This window comes from Balaenoptera physalus, assembly GCF_965194825.1.
Source record: "Balaenoptera physalus genome assembly, chromosome: 9".
NCBI classification, from domain to species: Eukaryota; Metazoa; Chordata; class Mammalia; order Artiodactyla; family Balaenopteridae; genus Balaenoptera; species Balaenoptera physalus.
This window is the reverse complement of record NC_138888.1, coordinates 102,338,399-102,361,952: the sequence shown is the minus strand read 5'-3', so window position 1 is coordinate 102,361,952 and position 23,554 is coordinate 102,338,399. Positions and strand designations below refer to the sequence as shown.

The following is a 23,554-nucleotide window of genomic DNA, read 5'->3' as shown; positions in this document are numbered from 1 at the left end:
CCATTCACATTACAAGGATGAAAAGGACAAGAGTTCCCATCATCCAGGACCTCATTTAATAGGGACAAAGGGCTGAAACCTCATGATTTTCCTCAGGAACAGGTTAGAAGCACCACCTGCTTTGATGAACCAAAGGAGAGCTCAGTGGTTACAAAAAACAAAAGCAGAAGAACAGCTCATGTGCTTTTAGGCCCATTTGCAAAAATTCCCTTATGCTTTCTGATGAGCAAAAATCTATACCAAACCTCAATCCTTTGAGAGCTTGGCCAATAACAGACATGATGCTGTCAGAAGATTTTATGCTGCATATCTAAATGCAAAATGAAAGCATTAAAAATGCAAACTGAAAGTCAGCTGGGTTTGCTCCAAGGTTTATCCATGATGAGTCACCTATTTTTATTGCATAAGAAATCAAATCTAGAGTTGTAATTAAAACACGATACCGTGAATTTAGGGTAGTTCTTGGAGCATTCAAGGTGTGCCTATTTGTTCAGGGACATTGTGTCCTTTGAGATTTTTTTTTAACCACTTTAATCTTCTGTAAGAAAGACATTTTCTCAATTTTTGAGGAAAGACGCTGTATCATCTAAACACCCACAATGATTGGTTTTAATGCAACAATTGTCACAGAAGCAAAGTACGTAGATTGTGCCCTCATACTTTGCACTGATGTCCTTTGGCAGCACTAGACACATATGTACTCTAGACATACTTTAAGGCATTCTTTTTTTTTATTGTAGTTGATTTATAATGTTGTATCTTTTTCAGATTCTTTTCCTTATAAGTTGTTACAATATATTGAGTTTAGTTCCCTGTGCTATATAGTAGGTCCTTGTTAGTTACTATTTTATATGTAGTAGTGTGTATATGTTAATCCCAACTTCCTAGTTTATCCCTCCCCCACCCCTTCCTCTTTGGTAACCATCAGTTTGTTTTCTATGTCTGTGAATCTATTTCTGTTTTGTAAATAAGTTCATTTGTATCACTTTTTTAGATTCCGCATAGAAATGATATCATAAGCTATTTTTCTTTCTCTGTCTGACTTACTTCACTTAGTATGATAATCTCTAGGTCCATCCATGTTGCTGCAAATGACATTATTTCATTCCTTTTTTATGGCTGAGTAATATTCCATTGTATATATGTATCACATCTTCTTTACCCATTCATCTGTTGATGGACATTTAGGTTGCTTCCATGTCTTGGCTATTGTGAATAGTGCTGCTATGAACATTGGGGTGCATGTATCTTTTTGAATTATGCTTTTCTCTGGATATATGTAAGGTATTCATTTTTAATCTTACCTCTTTTGAGCTCCCTAGTTCCCTAAAGACTAACTGCATTTAAATTTTGCCTGAGGGTTTTGGAGAACTTCAGTGAAGAAGGGAAGGAATTGAGGATTGGATTGGTCCAAGTGTGGTACAGGGACTGAAAGAAGGAGAAAATAAAAGTCCTCTGTAAATCATTTTTGCTGTATGGAAATAGTTTTTCATGTTAATTAATCACTGCATGGTCATGAAGAACCGCAGTGTCACCTTAGGCATCTTCCTAAGTAGGTTTAAGGTAAAGATGTACAATTTTAAATACTGCATATTTTAAAGAACATGTATACTGATAATTTGAAGGCTAGATTTGAAGCTTATCAGTCTGTGAAGTCATATCCCTTTTCATAATGTATTTATTGAAAATACCACCTTACTTTTTGGACTACATATCTACTAAAATTAATGAATACATGTTTGTTTTTATATCCTTCTGATGCTCAATACTATGCAACTTAAAGGACTTCTTGCAGAAGTTAGTGATCCTAATTGATTTTTATATTCCTTTAGTCTAGACTCAAAAGTCGATCTAATCTATATAGTCATCATTTAATACCCAATGTACCTCCAACTGAAGAATGAATGCATTTCATAATGTGAGATACATGCATGTATAATTATCTCATTTTTATATTTTTAAGAATAAGATATTAGACCAGCATTTATTCAGGATAAAGTGATATATAATTGGTACAGAATAAGCTTCCTCCATATGTTATTTATTCCTTTTGTTTGTTTATTTATTTTTGTTTTCTATCCAATGTATATAGAAACAGAGGAATTATTAGACCTCAAGTTCCAACAGTTTATCTCTTGTTTGTTTTCCTTTATAGTAGAAACCAGAAATCAGAAAAACCTTCATTTCTTTTCATCAGTTTTTAGAGCAGAGAGGTGAAATAAATTTCCTCTAAACACCAAGACAACCAAAGTTAGAGTCAAGGAATTTGGAAGTAGATGAACTTAGTTTTGCATATTGGATAAAGCTTGTAGGGCCCTTAAGAAAAAGCATGCTACTAATGTGCTGATCTGTCCATCTGTATGCACTGGAGGCTTTGGACCCTTTAGGACACATGAACTGGGTTATTTCTGGACAATCAAGACTATATTGTTCAAATTATTAAAGAAACTAAAAGAATGAGATGTTGTCCAAAAACAGCCTTTCACATCCATAATAATTTATGAGTTACCCAGCACCCTCTTTCCTTCAACATTTAGTTACAAAATCCTTTTTTAAGCTTATTATGTCAAATTACAGGCCAAATGAAATTCTATCCTATGCTGAAAATGGATGTGTATAATTCCCTGAAAGAGCTTTAATAAAATATAGTAATACATTACCAGTTTAATTTGCAACTAAGCCTGTGGTACGGTAATAGATTTATACAACTAATATTGTTAAATTCTTAGTTTTCATCCTCTCTTGTTTTAATTACAAGTTTCTTTTGAATGAAATCCACTTATGAGGCGTCTAATGGTTTCTTACTTCACCTTTCTTATTGGGATAGCTTTTAGAGTTTCCTCATCATATTTCCATTTAAATCTTCCAGGGAACACCTGAAACTTTAATGTGGAACAAGTGTGGACCTATGTAAAAGCTCTACAGATTACATTTCTTAATTGAAACTCTGTGCACTCAATAAGTGCTTGAGTGTTTACTATCATAGTTTTGTTATATGTAGTTACATATAGATGTGTATGTGAGTGTATATATACAATATATATAATAAAAATATATTCAGGCATAACCAAACATATTATTCATTAATTTTCTCAATATATATTAAAATACTTACTGTGAGTAAAGACATAATTCTCCATTCACATATACACATTTATTATTTTCAATTGTGGGTGTGCATTTTAAGAATCGTTTGTTATTACTGTCCTATTCGTTACACACTTCTGCATATTATATTGGCTCTGTGGTTATGGCATTTTTAGTGCTTCATTATTTGAATCCTGACAGTCTGCTTCCCAGAGCAATGTGTTTGTTTTTCATGTCTTCGCGGTACCCCATCTCATCCAGGAAATATTTGTTCCAAAGATAGTGTTCAGAGGTAGGTACAGAAAACTTGTTCTGAAGACAAAGTTCAGAGTTAAATGAAAATGTCAGTCTGTGAATCAGGTGTGTTAATCAAAATATTTAACAAAAATACAGTAGGGGATTCTAACAATTGGAATGGAGGCCAATCATGAACAACCGGGATGGCCGCACCTGTCCGTGCTCGTGAGACTGTCCACCCAGCCGCTGACCGTCACTGTATGATGCCTGCTGAAAGCAACAGAAACCAAATTAATAAGGAAAAGTCAGCAGCCCTAATGAATATCCTCTAATTTGAAGGAATCAGCATGTTTTATAGCTCTGATAAATACAATTAGGACTGGAAATTTTATTCTTAATATACTGCAAGGTTTAATTTGATCAATTTTGATAACACTGAAAGATTTTAGTTGACATCATTACTTCTTTCTTCACAGTGGCTAGCATTCAGAAGCTTCCCGCAGCCTCTGTTCTAACAGACATCAACTTCCCAATGAAAGGACGGAAGGGCATGGTTGACTGGGCAAGAAACTCAGAAGACAGGGTGGTCATTCCAAAGAGCATCTTTACCCCCGTATCATCAAAAGGTAAATATGTGAAATAATTTAAGCCTCGAACAAAAAATTTATAAGTTCAATTGAATAATACACTTGGCATAAATTCCCATGTATTAAGCAATTCAGGAAACAGTCTGCAATCACGACTCTAAACTCATTTTGTAACTATAGAAAACCTAATTTGGGCTTTAAATCTGAAATTACTTGAGGAAAGGATCTATTAAAATGAAAAAAAAAAAAAAATACAAGTGCAAATTATAGACCCGAGCTTGTCAGGGTCAAATTTCAGTGCTGGCAGTCTCATCCCAGTGTAAAGCACTTGGCCTAAGATTTTAAGTTTAGGTATTGAAATGTGTTGGATTTTCCATTCCATGCAAAATAATTGTTTCTGCCTCACTTTTTTTAAAAAAAGTTGGTATCTAAAAACAAATCTAACAAAAAATTAAGTTTTAAGCACATCTTCGGTAGCCTCTAAAATTTAATGGCCCTTTTCAAGAGTGACATTGTGGTCTTAATTCTTACGTTGGAAATTTTGACATTTTAACTGAGAGCTCCAAAAGAGAATTGGCTCTCCCCCATATCATTGGGAATTTAAACTCCTTAGCCGTAACTACAGCCGCTTCTTGTCTCAGCCTGCAGGAAAGTTACTTCATGACACAAAACCACTGAAAGTACATCTTCTGGAGCTACAATTAATGCATGCAGTGTGTGGGCTCACTTGCCCGTCACGGTTAAGAAGGCATTTCTTATACCTGGCTTTGCATCAGCAGATACTGGAATCCCCTTGTAATTAGGAGATTAAGGTTTTATAAGACAGTATTTTTCTTGCTGTTTTGCTAATATTTTTAAATTTTATTCTTTCTAGAATTAGATGAATCATCGGTCTTTGTTCTTGGAGCAGTCCTGTACAAAAACTTAGATCTAATTTTGCCCACTCTGAGGTAAGCTACAAAGTAATAAGCTGTTGTAATCTCTGTAAATTATTCCAAATATATGATTCTAGCTCATTCTATGAAAACAGTCAAACAAAGTTTGGTAATACAAAGGGCTTTTTTTCTTAAATGAAATAGAAAATACCCATTTAATGAACAGCTTATTAGCATATTGTGCATTGCAAAACAACTAGGAAAGACAATTTTGGTTCCTGATTATAGCTGTGTAATTCTTTTGTAACTAATCATGACTTGCCTTAAGACCAAGGGAAAAAAAGTAAGAAAAAGAAAACCTCAAGGCTCTATTAATAGAATGGATCATTTTAAAATGAATCTATCTTCTCCCTTTATTTGTACTTACTTGTACTGTTCGTCAGCATTACATGAAATTAAAGGGGTGTCATGATGGCGGGGAATACTTGGTTTTGTTCATCTGCACAAGATCTCAATTTGCCTCTAGATAAATATTCAATTACAGTTACATTAAGAAAAATGTTGTTGTTCAATTAGAGGACAAATTTTGGAAGAAATCCATTGATTTCTTTCCTCCCAGACATTAAAAAGAAACAATTACAGATAGTAATTCTACCGACATTAATTTATTTGCTCTGTCGTCTTAAATATTTGACCAGATTGTACAGAAAACATGATACGCATCTCTCTGGATGGTGCTGTTCTCACTCTTGGTGACCTGTTTCCTCCACCCCACCTCACTGTGGAGGACTGAGACAAAGTTGTATTTTAGTTAAATACAGCCACACGGCCGTGAGCACGTACCCACAGCCTCATGAATAAAGCTTTAAGTTTTTCAAGAGGAGAGACTGCGAATGATGTGTACAGTTATACCAGGGGCCTAACAAATGGTCTAATAAATAAAAACAATTAGAGTTCAGTCCAGCAGGAAAAGGTCTCCCAAGGAAGCAATAACAGCTGCAGTTAGTCACGATTATTTGGAGAAAATCTATGTGCGGCGAATTATTATTATAGTCTGTGAATCATCCAGAGGGATGTTTTGACCACAGAGACAACTCTGGGAAATCTAGCTTTCTTTAACGCCCTTCCTCTCTGGATGGAATTTGGGGTTCCTGAATTTGAATAGGTTTGTGTTTAGTTTTGTTCTACTAACAGATTTTCAAAGCTAATATATTTACTCTCAACTTTGCCATGGGTTTTATTAAAACACATTGGTCTGTATGATTACTCACAGCTAAAGTTGATTTATAGTTACACCACCTCTATTGCTGTGTATGATGTTTATTTGAGGAGAAATGTGCTAAAGTTAAAAGTACCCAGATAGGGACTTCTCTGGTGGCACAGTGGTTAAGAATCCGCCTGCCAATGCAGGGGACACGGGTTCCATCCCTGGTCCGGGAAGATCCCACATGCCACGGGGCAACTAAGCCCGTGCGCCGCAACTACTGAGCCCACGTGCCGCAGCTACTGAAGCCCGCGCACCTAGAGCCCGTGCTCCACAACAAGAGAAGCCACCGCGATGAGAAGCCCACACACCGCAATGAAGAGTAGCCCCCGCTCGCCGCAACTAGAGAAAGCCCGCACGCAGCAACGAAGACACAACGCAGCCAAAAATAAATAAATAATTTAAAAAAAAAAAGTACCCAGATACTCAAAGTCAGACCCTTATTTCCACTGGGAGTTCGTTTGCATAAAGCTAATCTTGCAGGAATTCTAGACTAGGCACTAACTCACAATCAGATGACTTGGGTTTTAATTTCAATTTAACATAACAAGAAATTTATAAACTTGTTCAGTCACTCAGTCATCATCTGCCTTCAGTTCAACTTCAAAATAGAAGCACCTTTATATGCAACATTCATTCTGTTTGCTGCAGAGGGACATAATGAATACAAATAAAATATTCAACATGAAATGTTGTAGATTGTGAATTAGTTTCCCTGCTACATGTTTAACAGAGTTTCATTATGACTAATCTTATTTTGAATAACACCGTAGAACTCACTCACCTACACAAAGTCAGATTATTCCAAGTTTCATAAATCTATATAGTCAAGGGAATTGGAAATTTATCTAGGGATATCATCAGCCTTTTTGTAAAAAAAAGTGTTTCAACATTTTTGAAATTAATGCAGAGGTAGTGGTCACTTGTGGGTGGACTAATGACAACATTGTGGGCGGTTGAGTGGGTAAAACTGGGAAAAGTCCAGAACTGCACCCCATAGTACTACCTGGGACACAAACAGATGCAGATTCGCCTTTGGGCAAGTCACTGACTTTATAAATCGTGGAGTTGGACTCAAAGGTTCTTTTTAACTTCAAAAATTCCCTGTCTTTATTTCAGTAAAATTGTAGGGTTGTGGCGTTCTGACATATTTTTTTAGCTTGAAGTTCTTAATAACCTTTGTATAAGAATTATGAATATGTATACCCACTCACACTTTCTAAGTATAATTAGGTAAATGACTATAGGAAAACAAACAACACCTTTGGATTCATTAGAAATAATGACGATAGAATGCTCAGGACGAAAAATTTGTTTAAGCACTATTTGAAAAGTGAAATATTAGCATTTACTTCTCATTTTCTTTTATTTCATACTGTAATATAAGGTAACCACTAAGCAATCTCGCCTTGTTTTTTTGTTTTTTTTTCCTTTTCAAAAAGTTGTTCCAGAAAGTTTAGTGAGTAGAATAAGCCTTTCAAAAGACAAGGGTGATGTCTTTGTTTTATAGTCACTTAACAAACATTTACTAAGCAACAACCCTCCTCACCGAACTGTCTTAATGCTTTTAAATCTCCTCTACTGTCAAAACTCCCAGAACAGTGCTTAATAAATAATACAGGTCCAAGAAATGTTTACTGGAATAACTGTCTTAACTGATAAAATATTCTATATAAGCCATTTTTTTAAAATGAGATACATAGAAGTTTAGTGTTTACACTATTCAAATATTTTAGGAACAAAGGAATAAAATACATATATTCTATTGTTTTACTGTAAAATTTGACTGTGTGAATTGAACCCAATAGAAAAGGAAATATCTTCTTATTCAACATGAAAAAATATACAAATTTGCTCTATATGTTTACTTATTATTTACTAAATTTTCATGACACATTTTCTTCTGTGATCATTTTACTAATAATTATCTGTTGAATATTTTGGAGCCAAGTTTCCCAGACACAGAATAATGTTAGGCTTGCTGTTAAGTCACCAGAAATTTTATATTTTGATACAATATTTTAAAACAATACTTTGCGTAATTCCCCTCATGGGGACCCAGAAGGAGAACTTGACATAATGTTTTGAATAGATATAATTTAGAAATTTTCCTTCCTACAAAGACAGAAGTAACTTTTCATGTTGACTCTTTCATTTCGATATTTCTTTTTCTTCTCTTGCCCTAATATGCATTTGACTATTCTTTAATCTGCAATTTCAATTTTATTGCTGGATTGTCTTTCCTTTTACAATTAAGTGGATTCAAATTATGCCTTCGTCTGAAGGAAATGTGCTCTACTCAAGTCCAAACTAAATAAGGGCTATTCTCAGCCTCCCAACTGTATTCTTCGGAATAATGTCTTACAGTAAAAAGCATAGAGCCAGGGGACATTAGTGCTGCAAGCCCTTTAAAGGTTATGCCGTCCAGAACTCTGATTCTACAGACAAGAAAACCTTATTGCCTCACTGACTGGCCAAAGGTGATATGTCCAGTAGGTGGGTGGGTTCTAATGCATCTCAAGTCTTTGGTCCTCCAAAACCAGGACACTTCCACTGTCTTGCTGCCTCTGTGATGCTCATATCTATTCCTTTACGCAGTACAAATTTCTACATTCCTTTGAATACACATATATCTTCCACAGAAAATCTTGAAAGGCCCAGGGGGAAGTAGCTGTGCGTGGGCAGCTCAAGGTGCTTGGGGTCAACTTGGTGGCCCTAACACAGCCTATGGGCAACAAGGCCTGGACTCTTCCCACCCTTCATGATCACTTTTGGGGCTGATAGCTGAAAGCTGGCCAGCCGAGGGCAAGGGGTCCTTTGGGGGGAGCTGAGACCACCCACACAGGCCCCATTCACATTAGGGAACTGATGACTACCCACAGCATGGTGTGTTCTTACTCTGCTGGTGAGGATTTTAACTGTAGTACCTTTTAGTAGGACAATTTGGTAACTCCAGGAGGCTTTAAAAATACATTTTCATTGATCCAGCAATGCCACTTGTAAGAATGTACCTGACAGAAATTATCTCTAAGGAAAAAGAAGTATATCCAATCATACATTCAAGCCAAGGACTTCAAGAAACAGTTGTAATCAACCCATTTTCTGATTCATTTAATAAAGCCAAGTTCCAGTTCTATAGGAAGATCACGATACTTTTGAGTATGGGATCAATGTGTACTTTTCCTGGTAGGACGTATGGAAAATATAGTCCTGTTTTAAAAAAAAACAAAGAAAGAAAGAAAGAAAAAGAAACAGAAAAAAGACACATTAATGTAGCTATTAACACTCAAGATATTGTAAAGGATCTAATTAAAATTATATGCAAATTACAGTATAGTATTATAGTGCCAGGAAAAATACAGATGAACCCCCCAAAAAAGAAACCAAAAAATAAACAACAAAAAAAACCCTCAACGTTCTCATAAGCCTCTAACATGAAAACTATCTTTTAAAAAGGAAAAAAAAAGTCAATAATGCAAAATCACATAAATTGCTGTCAAGTGCACCAACCTAATAAAAGATAAATGATGCTAATTCTTTTCACATTTAGGAAATGGAACCCATTTGAGTTCCTAATATTATAGGAATTAAAGGCAAACAGGAAAAACAGTTGAACTAGAAAATATTGGAAATAATGCAAAAATGAAAACATAATGACTTTTTAAAGAAATTTTTACTGGAGTATAGTTGCTGTACAATGTTGTGTTAAGTTTCTGCTGTATAGCAAAGTGAATCAGCTATATGTATACATATATCCCCTCTTTTTTGGATTTCCTTCCTGTTTAGGTTACCACAGAGCACTGAGTAGAGTTCCCTGTGCTGTATAGTAGGTTCTCAGTAGTTATCTATTTTATACACAGTAGTATATCCCCGCTTGGTGTCCATACGTTTGTTCTCTAAGTCTATGTTTCTATTTCTGCTTTGCAAATAGGTTAATCTGTATCATTTTTCTAGATTCTGCATATATGTGATATTATTAATATAAGATTAATTAACTAATATGATTAATTAATGTGATTAAGTAATAAAACTATTAATATACGATATTTGTTTTTCTCTTTCTGACTTACTTCGTCTGTATGACAGTCTCTAGTTCAATCACTTTTATACCAATTCATCCTGAAGGCACTGGACCTGAGGTACTGATTTCCCTCAAGAGCACCTTTTCTTCAGTTTGAGGACCAGACACTAAACCTTCCCACTTCATTCTGAATTTACAGTGAAATACTGTAGTTTTGTGATACTCTGTATCTTTTTATAATGCCCTACATTGAGAACATTAGAAATTAAAATTATCCATCGGGATAACAAATTGGCATGACTAATACTATAAAATATTGTAATATTGCCTAGTCAGTGCATTCTTTACAAAAATCTGAGTTTAATTGGGCCATACTATTTGAAAGTGTATTTAAATCCCTGATCACTTGGGTTCATTGTGGGTCTAGGTGGTGCCTCCCTCAGCAAACTTAACTTGAAATTCTCATTAGTTTTTTTTTTTATCTTTTATCTTTTTTTTTTTAAGCATCTTTATTGGAGTATAATTGCTTTACAATGGTGTGTTAGTTTCTGATGTATAACAAAGTGAATCAGCTATACGTATACATATATCCCCATATCTCCTCCCTCTTGCATCTCCCTCCCACCCTCCCTATCCCACCCTTCTAGGTGGTCACAAAGCACCGAGCTGATCTCCCTGTGCCATGCGGCTGCTTCCCACTAGCTATCTATTTTACGTTTGGTAGTGTATATATGGCCATGTCACATTCTCACTTTGTCCCGGCTTACCCTTCCCCCTCCCCATGTCCTCAAGTGCATTCTCTACGTCTGCGTCTTTATTCCTGTCTGGCCCCTAGGTTCTTCAGAACCGTTTTTTTTGGTTTTTTTTTTTTTTTAGATTCCATATATATGTGTCAGCATACCGTATTTTTTTTTCTCTTTCTGACAGTTCACTCTGTATGACAGACTCTAGGTCCATCCACCTCACTACAAATAACTCAATTTTGTTTCTTTTTTATGGCTGAGTAATATTCCATTGTATATATGTGCCACATCTTCTTTATCCATTCTTCTGTTGATGGACACTTAGGTTGCTTCCATGTCCTGGCTATTGTAAATAGTGCTGCAATGAACATTGTGGTACATGACTCTTTTTTTGAATTATGGTTTTCTCAGGGTATATGCCCAGTAGTGGGATTGCTGGGTCGTATGGTAGTTCTATCTTTAGTTTTTTAAGGAACCTCCATACTGTTCTCCATAGTGGCTCTATCAATTTACATTCCCACCAACAGTGCAAGAGGGTTCTCTCTTCTTCCCACCTCCTCTGGCATTTCTTGTTTGTAGATTTTTTTATGATGGCCATTCTGACATGTGTGAGGTCATCGTAGTTTTGATTTGCATTTCTCTACTGATTAGTGATGTTGAGCATCCTTTCCTTTGTATATCTTCTTGGGGGAAATGTCTGTTTAGGTCTTCTGCCCATTTTTGGATTCGGTTGTTTGTTTTTTTGATATTGACCTACATGAGCTGCTTGTATATTTTGGTGATTAATCCTTTGTCAGTTACTTCGTTAGAAAATGTTCTCTCCCATTCTGTGGGTTGTCTTTTCATCTTGTTTATGGTTTCCTTTGCTGTGCAAAAGCTTTTAAGTTTCATTAGGTCCCATTTGTTTACTTTTGCTTCTTTTTCCATTATTCTAGGAGGTGGGTCAAAAAGGATCTTGCTGTGATTTATGTCATAGAGTGTTCTGCCTATGTTTTCCTCTAAGAGTTTTATAGTGTCTGGCCTTATATTTAGGTCTTTAATCCATTTTGAGTTTATTTTTATGTATGGTGTTAGGAAGTGTTCTAATTTAATTCTTTTACACGCAGCTGTCCAGTTTTCCCAGCACAACTTATTGAAGAGGCTGTCTTTTCTCCACTGTATAGTCTTGCCTCCTTTTCAAAGATAAGGTGCCCATATATGCATGGGTTTACCTCTGGGCTTTCTATCCTGTTCCATTTATCTATATTTCTGTTTTTGTGCCAGTACCATACTGTCTGGATTACTGTAGCTTTGTAATACAGTCTGAAGTCTGGGAGCCTGATTCCTCCAGCTCAGTCTTTCTTTCTCAAGATTGCTTTGGCTATTCAAGATCTTTTCTGTTTCCATACAAATTGTGAAATTTCTTGTTCTATTTCTGTGAAAAATGACATTGGTAGTTTGATAGGGATTGCATTGAATCTGTACATTGCTTTGGGTTGTATAATCATTTTCACAATGTTGATTTTTCCAATCCAGGAACATGGTATATCTCTCCATCTGTTTGTATCATTTTTAATTTCTTTCATCATTGTCTTATAGTTTTCTGCATACAGGTCTTTTGTCTCCTTAGGTAGGTTTATTCCTAGGTATTGTATTCTTTTTGTTGCAATGCTAAATGGAAGTGTTTCCTTAATTTCTTTTACAGATTTTTCATCATTAGTGTATAGGAGTGCAAGAGATTTCTGTGCATTAATTTTGTATCCTGCTACTTTACCAAATTCATTGATTAGCTCTAGTTGTTTTCTGGCAGCATCTTTAGGATTCTCTATGTATAATATCATGTCATCTGCAAACAGTGACAGTTTTACTTCTTCTTTTCCAATTTTGATTCCTTTTATTTCTTTTTCTTCTCTGATTGCTGTGGCTAACACTTCCAAAACTATGTTGAATACTAGTGGTGAGAGTGTCCAACCTTGTCTTCTTCCTGATCTTAGTGGAAATGGTTTCAGTTTTTCACCATTGAGAACTATATTGGCTGTGGATTTGTCATGTATGGCCTTTATTATGTTGATGTAAGTTCCCTCTATGCCTACTTTATGGAGGTTTTTTTTTTTTTATTATAAATGGGTGTTGAATTTTGTTGAAAGCTTTTCCTGCATCTGTTGAGATTATCATATGGTTTTTATCCTTCAGTTTGTTATTATGGGGTATCACATTGATTGATTTGCATATATTGAAGAATCGTTTCACTCCTGGGATAAACCCCACTTGATCATGGTGTATGATCCTTTTAATGTGCTGTTGAATTCTGTTTGCTAGTATTTTGTTGAGGATTTTTGCATCTATGTTCATCAGTGATATTGGCCTGTAGTTTTCTTTTTTGGGGACATCTTTGTCTGGTTTTGGTATCACGGTGATGGTGGCCTCATAGAATGAGTTTGGGAGTGTTCCTCCCTCTGCTATATTTTGGAAGAGTTTGAGAAGGATAGGTGTTAGCTCTTCTCTAAATGTTTGATAGAATTTGCCTGTGAAGCCATCTGGTCCTGCGCTTTTGTTTTTGGAAGATTTTTAATCATAGTTTCAATTTCAATGCTTGTGATTGGTCTCTTTATATTTTCTATTTCTTCCTGGTTCAGTCTGGGAAGATTGTGCTTTTCTAAGAATTCCTCGATTTCTTTCATATTGTCCATTTTATTGGCATATAGTTGCTTGTAGTAATCTCTCATGATCCTTTGTATTTCTGCAGTGTCAGTTGTTACTTCTCCTTTTTCATTTCTAATTCTGTTGATTTGAGTCTTCTCCCTTTTTTTCTTGATGAGTCTGACTAATGGTTTATCAATTTTGTTTATCTTCTCAAAGAACCAGCTTTTAGTTTTATTGATCTTTGTTATAGTTTCCTTCATTTCTTTTTCATTTATTTCTGATCTGATCTTTATGATTTCTTTCCTTCTGGTAACTTTGGGTGATTTTTGTTCTTCTTTCTCTGATTGCTTTAGGTGTAAGGTTAGGTTGTTTATTTGAGATGTTTCTTGTTTCTTGAGGTAGGATTGTATTGCTGTAAACTTCCCTCTTAGAACTGCTTTTGCTGCTCCCATAGGTTTTGGGTTGTCGTGTTTTCATTGTCATTTGTTTCTAGGTGTTTTTTGATTTCCTCTTTGATTTCTTCAGTGATCTCTTGGTTATTTAGTAGTGTATTGTTTAGCCTTCATGTGTTTGTATTTTTTACAGATTTTTCCCTGTAATTGATATCTAGTCTCATAGCATTGTGGTTGGAAAAAATACTTGATACAATTTCAATTTTCTTAAATTTACCAAGGTTTGATTTGTGACCCAAGATATGATCTATCCTGGAGAATATTCCATGAGCACTTGTGAAGAAAGTGTATTCTGTTGTTTTGGGATGGAATGTCCTATAAATATCAATTAAGTCCATCTTGTTTAATTTAAAGCTTGTGTTTCCTTATTTATTTTCATTTTGGATGATCTGTGCATTGGTGAAAGTGGGGTGTTAAAGTCCCCTACTATGATTGTGTTCCTGTCAGTTTCCCGTTTTATGGCTGTTAGCATTTGCCTTATATATTGAAGTGCTCCTATGTTTTGGGCATAAATGTTTACAATTGTTATACCTTCTTCTTGGATTGATCCCTTGATCCTTATGTAGTGTCCTTCTTTGTCTCTTTAGTAGTCTTTATTTTAAAGCCTATTTTGTCTGATATGAGAATTGCTACTCCAGCTTTCTTTTGATTTCCGTTTGCATGGAATATCTTTTTCCTACCCCTCACTTTCAGTCTGTATGTGTCCCTAGGTCTGAAGTGGGTCTCTTGTAGACAGCATATATATAGGTCTTGTTTTTGTATCCATTCAACCAGTCTGTGTCTTTTGGTTGGAGCATTTAATCCATTTACATTTAAGGTAGTTATCCATATGTATGTTCCTATTACCATTTTCTTAATTGTTTTGAGTTTTTTATTGTAGGTATTTTCCTTCTCTTGTTTTTCCTGCCTAGAGAAGTTCCTTGAGCATTTGTTGTAAAACTGGTTTGGTGGTGCTGAATTCTCTTAACTTTTGCTTGTCTCTAAAAGTTTAAATTTCTCCACTGAATCTGAATGAGATCCTTGCTGGGTAGAGTAGTATTGGTTGTAGGTTTTTCCCTTTCATCACTTTAAATATGTCCTGCCGCTCCCTTTTGGCTTGCAGAGTTTCTGCTGAAAGTTCAGCTGTTAACCTTATGGGGCTTCCATTTTATGTTATTTGTTGCTTTTCCCTTGCTGCTTTTAATATATTTTCTTTTTATTTAACTTTTTATAGTTTTATTAATATGTTTCTTGGCGTGTTTCTCCTTGGATTTATCCTGTATGGGACTCTCTGCACTTCCTGGACTTGTTTGACTATTTCCTTCCCCATGTTAGGGAAGTTTTCAACTATAATCTCTTCAAATATTTTCTCAGATCTTTTCTTTTTCTCTCCTTCTTCTGGGACCCATATAATTCGAATGTTGGTGAGTTTAATGTTGTCCCAAAGGTCTCTGAGACTGTCCTCAATTCTTTTCATTCTTTTTTTCTTTATTCTGCTCTGCAGTAGTTATTTCCACTCTTTTATCTTCCAGGTCACTTCTGCCTCAGCTATTCTGCTATTCATTCCTTCTAGAGAATTTTTTATTTCATCTATTGTGTTGTTCATAATTGTTTCTTTGCTCTTTATTTCTTCTAGGTCCTTGGTACACGTTTCTTGTCTTTTCTCCATTCTATTACCAAGATTTTGGATCATCTTTACTAACATTACTCTGAATTCTCTTTCAGGTAGACTGCCTATTTCCTCTTCATTTGTTTGGTCTGGTGGGTTTTTACCTTGCTCCTTCATCTGCTACGTATTTCTCTGTCTTCTCATTTTGCTTAACTTACTGTGTTTGGGGTCTCCTTTTCACAGGCTGCAGATTCATAGTTCCCGTTGTTTTTGGTGTCTGCCCCCAGTGCGTAACGTTGGTTCAGTGGGTTATGTAGGCTTCCTGGGGCAGGGGACTGGTGCCTCTGTTCTGGTGAGTGAGGCTGGATCTTGTCTTTCTGGTGGGCAGGACCACTTCTGGTAGTGTGTTTTGGGGTGTCTGTGAACTTCTTATGATTTTAGGCAGCCTCTCTGCTAATGGGTGGGGTTGTGTTCCTGTCTTGCTTGTTGTTTGGCATGGGGTGTCCAGCACTGTAGCTTGCTGGTCATTGAGTGGAGCTATGTCTTAGAATTGAGACAGAGATCTCTGGGAGAGCTCTCTCTGATTGATATTATGTGGGGCCGGGAGGTCTCTGGTTGTCCAATATCCTGAACTCAGCTCTGCCACCTCAGAGGCTCAGGCCTGATGCCCTGCCAGAGCACCAAGTCCCTGTCAGCCCCACGGCTGTATTAGTCCAGGAATAAGCTTTCTTATAGGTAATTCCATTTTGCTGGCCATTGGAAAAAGAGGGCAAGGACTTTGGTGATTTTTGGCCGTGTCTGGGGAGCACCTCTGCTCTGTGTCTTTGTCACTGAAGGTACGTGTTTTCAGCTGTGCTGTTGTCCCTGAGTCGTTCTGCAGTCAAATCTTCCTCGCCGTCTGCCACCAGACCACTCTCACGGAGGTGCTCAAGGCCCCCTCCTCCAAGCTCTCTGCACTTCCCCTGCCCATGCAGGAGGGACTACAGCACTCTGGGCCGCAGTGGTTGAAATTCTTGTTAGTTTTCAAAGTTCTAAGTTAGCCCAACCTTACTTGTAGCAGCCATCGGCTAATTTTAGTTTTAAAAGTAAATGTATTTAGCTCAGTGACATTGATGAAGTCCTCAGTTCAGTTTTTTTAAGTAAATTTATTTATTTATTTATTTATTTATTGGCTGCATTAGGTCTTCGTTGCTGTGTGTGGGCTTTCTCTAGTTGCAGCGAGCGGGGGCTGCTCTTCATTGCGGTGTGCAGGCTTCTCATTTCAGTGGCTTCTCTTTGTTGTGAAGCATGGGTTCTAGGCATGTGGACTTCAGTAGTTGTGGCACGTGGGCTCAGTAGTTGTGGCACATGGGCTCTAGAGCGCAGGCTCAGTAGTTGTGCAGCTCGGATGTAGTTGTTCCGTGGCATGTGGCATCTTCCCGTACCGGGGCCGAATCCGTGTCCCCTACATTAGGCAGGCAGATTCTTAACCACTGTGCCACCAGGGAAGTCCCCTCAGTTCAGTTTTTTAGCATATATACCTAGGAGTGGGATTTCTAGATCGTATGGTAACTATATTTTTGATTTTTTGAAGACTCTGCCTACTGTTTTCCATAGCAGCTTCACCATTTTATATTCCCACCACAGTGCAGAAGCCTTCTGATTTCTCCACAACATTGTCAGCACGTTATTTTCTGTTTTTTTTGATCCTGGCCATCCTAAGGGATGTGAAGGAATATTTCCTTGTGATTTTGACCTGCATTTCCATGATGATTAGTGATGTCGAGCGTTTTCTCATGTATTATTGGCCTTTTGTATATAATCTTCAGAGAGATATCTAAGTCTCTTTTTTAATCTTTTAAAAATTTATCTTTAATCTTTTTAATTTGTTTGATTTTATTGTTGAATTTTAGTATTTCTTTATATTTTCTCAATATTAACCCTTTATCATATATATGGCTTATAAATATTTTGTCTTATTACATAGATTGCCTTTTCACTCTGTCAGTTGTTTTCTTTACTGTTTTTAAGTTTGATGTTGTACCATATGTCTATTTTACCTTTTGTTGCCTGTACTTTTGGTGTCATATCAAAGAAATCATTGCTAAATTCAGTGTCATGAAGCTCTTCTCTTATGTTTTATTCTATGAGTTTTATTGTTTCAAATCTTATGTTTAGATCTTTAACCCACGTTAAGTTAATTTTGGTATATGGTGCAATGTAAATGTCCAACTTCATTCTTTTGCATGTGGATACTGAAAACATGGGATGTTTTCCCAGCAGCATGTTTTGAAGAGATTATCCTTTCCTCACTGGGTAACCTTGGCAACCCTGTGAAAGATCATTTGACCATATATGTGAGGGTTTATTTCTGGGCTCTCTATTCTATTCCATCAGTCTCTGTCTTTATGCCAGTACCATACGGTTTTGACTTACTGTAGTTTTGTAATATGTTTTGAAATCAGGAAGTATGAGACCTCCAGCTTTCGTATTCTTTTTAAAGATCGTTTTGGCTCTTCAGGGTTCTTTCAGATTCCATATGAATTTTAGGATTTTTTTTGTCTATTCCTGCAAAAAAGTCATTAGTATTTTGATATGGATTGCATTGATCTGTAGATTGCTTTGGATATTATGGAAATTTGAACAATATTAAGTCTTCCGGTTCATGAAGATAGAATGTCTTTCCATTTGTTTGTGTCTTCTTTGATTTCTTTCAACAATATTTTCAGGTTTTCAGTGTGCAGTTCTTCACTTCCTTAGTTAAGTTTATTCCTAAGTATTTTATTCTCTTTAATGCTGTTGTAAGTAGGATTGTTTCCTTAATTTCCTTTTTGGATTATTCATTGTTAGTATATAGAAATGCAACTGATTTTTGTGTGTCAATGTTGTATATTGTAACTTTTCCACATTGTTTATTGGTTCTAAAAGGGTTTTTGTGGAATCTTTAGGGTTTTCTATGTGTAAGATCATTCCATCTACTAAAAGAGATGATTTTGGTTTTTGCTTTCCAATTTGGTTGCCTTTTATTTCTCTCTTTTGCCTGATTGTTAGGCTAATAGGCATCCCCTAATTGTTAAGAATTCCAGGTCTATGTTGAATAGAAGTGGTAATAGATGACATCCTTGCTTTGTTCCTCATTGTACAGTAAACGCTTTCAGTTTTTCACCATTGAGTATGATGTTAGCTGTGGGTTTTTCATAGATGGCCTTTATTACATTGAGGTACATTCCTTCTATACCTAACTGTTTGAAAATTTTTATCATGAGAGAATGTTGAAAATTTTCAGATGCTTTTTCTGCATCAATTGAAATGATCATGTGGTTTTTGTTCTTCATTCTGTTAATAATGGTGTTTTACACTGATTGATTTTCTTATGTTGAATCAACCATACATCCCAGAGATAAATTCCTCTTGATCATGTATTTGATCTTTTTAATGTGTTGTTGAATTTGGTTTTGTATTTTGTTTAGAATTTTTGCATCAATATTCAATATCAATATTACACTGTGTTTTCATTTCTTGAGGCATCTTTGTCTGATAAGTTTGAAAATATTCTCTCCTCTTTAATGTTTTGGAAGAGTTTGAGAAGAATTGGTGTTAATTCTTCTTTAAATGTTCAGTGGAATTATTCAGTGAAGCCATCTGGTCCTGGGCTTTTTTTTTTTTTTTTTTTTTTTTTTTGTCAAGACGTTTTTCATTACTGATTTAATGTCCTTCCTAGTTATAGGTCTGCTTAGATTTTTAAACTTCTTCACGAATCAGTCTTGGTAGGTTGTGTGTTTATAGGAATGTATCTGCTTCTTCTAAGTTATTCAGTTTGTTGTCATATAATTGTTCATAGTAGTCTCTAATGATCCTTTTATTTCTGTGGCATCAGTTGCAATGTCCCATCTTGATTTCTGATTTTTGTTGAGTTTTCCTTCTTATTTTAGTAGTTATTCTAGCTAAGAGTTTGTCATCTCTTTTTTTCTCAAACAACTCTTAGTTGGGTGATGTTTTCTATGTTTTCCTGTTCTCTATTTCATTTATCTCTGCTCTGATCTTTATTATTTTCTTCCTTCAGCAAACTTTGGATTCAGTTTGTTTTTATTCTAGTTCTGTGAGGTGTAAAGTTAAGTCACTGATTTGAGATCTTTCTTCTCTTTAAAAGGAGGCATTTACCCCTATATATTTTTGTTTCAGTACTGCTTTTGTTGCATCCCATAAGTTTTGTCTCAATATATTTTCTAATTTCCCTTGTGATCTATTTTTTAACCCACTAATTGTTCAAGAGTGTGTTGTTTAATTTTCACATATTTGTGAGTTTTCCAGTTTTCCTTTTGCCTTTGATTTCTAGTTTTATTCTGCTGTGTTCAGAAAAGTTACTTGGTATGGTTCCAGTTGTCTTAAATTCGTTAGGACTTTTTTTGTGCCTCACCTGTGATCTATTCTGGAAAATTCTCTGTATCCACTTGAGAAGAATGTATATTCAGCTACTGTTGCATGGAGTGTTCTGTATATCTCTGTTAGGTACATTTGGTCTATAGTGTGTTCAAGCCCTCTGTTTCCTTATGGATCTACTATCTGATTGATCTATCCATTATTAAAGCAGGGTATTGTATTGAAATAGTTTACTATTGTTGTGTTACTGTCTATTTCTCCCTTCAGTTCTGCCAGTGTTTGCTTCATATTTTTGGGTGTTCTGCTGTTAGCTACATATATTTATAATTGTTATATCTTCCTGGTGAATTGACCCTTTTATCATTATATAATGTTCCTCTTTGTCTTTTATTACAGTTTTTGCTTAAAGTCTATTTTGTCTGATACAAATATGTCCATCCCTGCTCTCTTTTGGTTACCATTTGTATGGAGTATCATTTTAGATCTTTCACTTTCAGCCTATGTATGGCCCTATACCTAAAGTGAGTCTCTTGTAAACAGTTGCATTGCATTTTATAGTCACTTTTTTACTCTCTTTAAGATATGATTCATGTACCCTAAGCACCTTAAGCCTTTGTAAAAATTGTGAAGAATAACTTGAGCCTTCTTTGAATAAAGAACTCTACACATTTTAAAATGTTTTAGATACTGACTAGTGCAAATCTCAAGGACAAGAAAGATCTTTATTACTTTAGTCATGAAATCTATTTGGCTGTAAGATCTGCTTTTCTAGCAGTGAATACAAATGTGAACCCAGCCAGGAAACATTAGTAGATCACAAAGCCTGACATGGCACATGAGGAGCCAGCTATTCACTTATGCAAATTAGAATAAATTGATGGAATAAATTAAAGAAATTTTGTACACTGTACACTTTTTTAAAAGGGAGCCACTGTATAATGTAAATTTATTTATTTTTCCTTCATTAAATATTTGGATACTGTGATACTGACATTATATTTTAAATCACATTGGCAAAAAGTTTGATATTTTTGTTTATTATGTGGTATTTAATAAGTCATTCAAATATGTGTTAGCCCTAAAATGTGCCACGCATAATGTAAATGAGGATACATAAATGCTATATACAAATCTTGCCGTCCTTGAACTATAATCTTGTGGAAGGAGACATATATAGCATTAATGGGTGTGGGGTAGAGCTAGTACATGGTAGTAACTCAAGGTGGGAGGGGACTCACGTAATGTGATAAGCACATCCATATGCATAAATATATTGACACACATCCCTTCTCAAATGTAGTCTAAATGAGTTAACACACATACACACACATGCCCTCTCCCCCCACTCCCCACACACATACTTAGCAAAAGCCATAAGGCAGATTTCATCTTCTAGGGACCTTCTCCACCAGGCTGATTAAGTAGCTGGTGAACCTGCCACAGAGTAAATATAGAAGGCTGCTTATCTTAGCCATTGGCTCTCCACCGTCCACTTTCCTAGGGCTAAAATACCTACAAGCCCAAACACACAAGGAGAACTTCATAAATATCTTGACAAGTTATAAATTCCAGTTTGGAATACCCACATCTGTATTTTCCAGTAAATCAGCCACCTATACAACTTCTAAAATAATACAAAATATCTGTATACTATCAAATTTAACTAAAATTTGTTAAAATTAGCAGTTTATAAATTAGCATTTGGTTTTATTTATAACAGGGAAATGGGATTATAAACAGGACCAGAATAAGGGGGCAGATTGGGTTTGTGTGACATGTAAATATTTTTGTTTCAGATAACCAACCTGAACTCAAATGTATTCATTCCTGAAAAAGGAACTTTCATCTGTGTCCCAGGACTGTTCTCTGGGAGAAACCTCCATAAATTTTTTGGTGGTGGCAGATTAATTTTGTCCCCAACTCCAAGTTATATATATATATATATATGTATATATGACAAGATATATATATATCTTGTCATTTTCTGGGAATCCTGTCAGATCTGTTAACATAATTAATCAACCGGTATCACCTCACAGTTAATCACATCTATTCTTACTTGATCCCCTGATCACTTTTGCTCACAGAGAAACAGGGAAGAGTGAGTTTGCAAAGGAAACTTGGCATCTAGAGCTTACTTCCATATCCTTCTCAATGCCCCTTACCTTCAGTTGACTCATTTAGTATTTTTCTTTAATAAATTTATTTATTTTATTTATTTATTTTTGGCTGCATTGGGTCTTCATTGCTGGGCACGTGCTTTCTCTAGCTGCAGCAAGCAGGAGCTACTCTTTGTTATGGTGTACAGGCTTCTCACTGTGGTGGCTTCTCTTGTTGTGGAGCATGGGCTCTAGGTGCACGGGATCTGGTAGTTGTGGCTCGCGGGATCTAGAGAGCAGGCTCAGTAGTTGTGATGCACGGGCTTAGTTGCTCTGCAGCAATGTGGGATCTTCCCTGACCAGGGCTCGAACCTGTGTCCCCTGCACTGGCAGGCAGATTCTTAACCACTGTGCCACCAGGGAAGCCCAACTCATTTAGTATTAAATGAAATAAATAACAGTCAACCAACTTTCTCTGTTTACAACCACCTTCCTCCTAAGGAATACAGAAAACAAATTTATACTTTGTTGTTTTTTACTATCTTTCTGTTAGGCTGGGTACCATGAAACTTCCTGAGTGTTCTAGAATTTGTTATTTGACATTACTAAATATATGGGTTAAAAAATGTTATCCCACTCAGAATATGTTTATAGTTCCTCTGCTACTAAATATTCCTCCAAGTGTGGCATAGTTGGCATTTTTTTCTGGTGAAACTTTGTGGCAAAGATCAGCCCATTAGGGAAAACATTTTCACAAAGAATGTGAGGTTCAACATTATTCTATGATATTAGAATTATATGACTTGATGATGCAGCCATTTTAGAAAACTGTATGGCAGTAACTTATAAAATTAAACATGCTTTTACCACATGAGCAAGCAATTCCACTCATAGTTATTTACTCAAGACATGAAAATATATGTCCATCCAGAAAGTATATATACCAATTATTCATAATAGGCAAATATGAATAGCTGCTAAAAATCATAAAAGCTAAAAATCAGAAGCAACCTAAAGGTTGCTCACTTAACTGATGAATAGATCACAAATTCAATGTCATGAAATACTACTCAGCTATAAAGAGAAACAGGACTGATAAATCTCAAAAACATTATGCTGAGTGAATTAAGTCAAACACAAAAGTCTATGTAGTGTATGATTCTATATAATGAAATTTATAGACATAATTATAGTGACATCATGCCCATGGTTTCCTGGAACCATGGGGAGGGATGTGGGGATCAAGTGCAAAGGAGCTCAAGGAAACTGTGGAGGGTTGTCTGTCTGGATTTGGTGGTGCTTGCATTATAGCATACAGTTACCAAAAGCTTTAAACTGTCCACTTAAAGTTGATGAATTTTATTACCTATAAATAACTCCTTAAACAACAAAAAAGAGGAAAAAAAATTGTGACTTTGTCTTGCTACCTCTTATAAATTCCCCAGAATAGTAAAAAGGAAGGATGACTATATATATATGTGTATATATATATATTTCTTCAAGTAACTAAAGTACAATAAAATCTTTAAATCTCTATATTATAGGAGGTGTGTAGCATTTTATATATGTTGGATGAAAACCTGTATATGCAAGAAAGAGCTGGTTCCATTTTACATGTTT

General features: G+C 35.7%; 1 protein-coding gene across 3 annotated transcripts in view; it reads left to right on the top strand.

The window, feature by feature from the left end:
- ADGRB3 (adhesion G protein-coupled receptor B3) overlaps positions 1 to 23,554 on the top strand; it is a 793,357-nt gene that overhangs the window by 426,048 nt on the left and 343,755 nt on the right. For all 3 annotated transcript variants that reach the window (XM_082474137.1, XM_082474138.1, XM_082474139.1), the window contains 2 exons: positions 3,801 to 3,950; positions 4,786 to 4,861. In XM_082474137.1, coding sequence (XP_082330263.1) covers positions 3,801 to 3,950; positions 4,786 to 4,861 — 226 coding nt within the window. The remainder of the gene's footprint in view (positions 1 to 3,800; positions 3,951 to 4,785; positions 4,862 to 23,554) is intronic.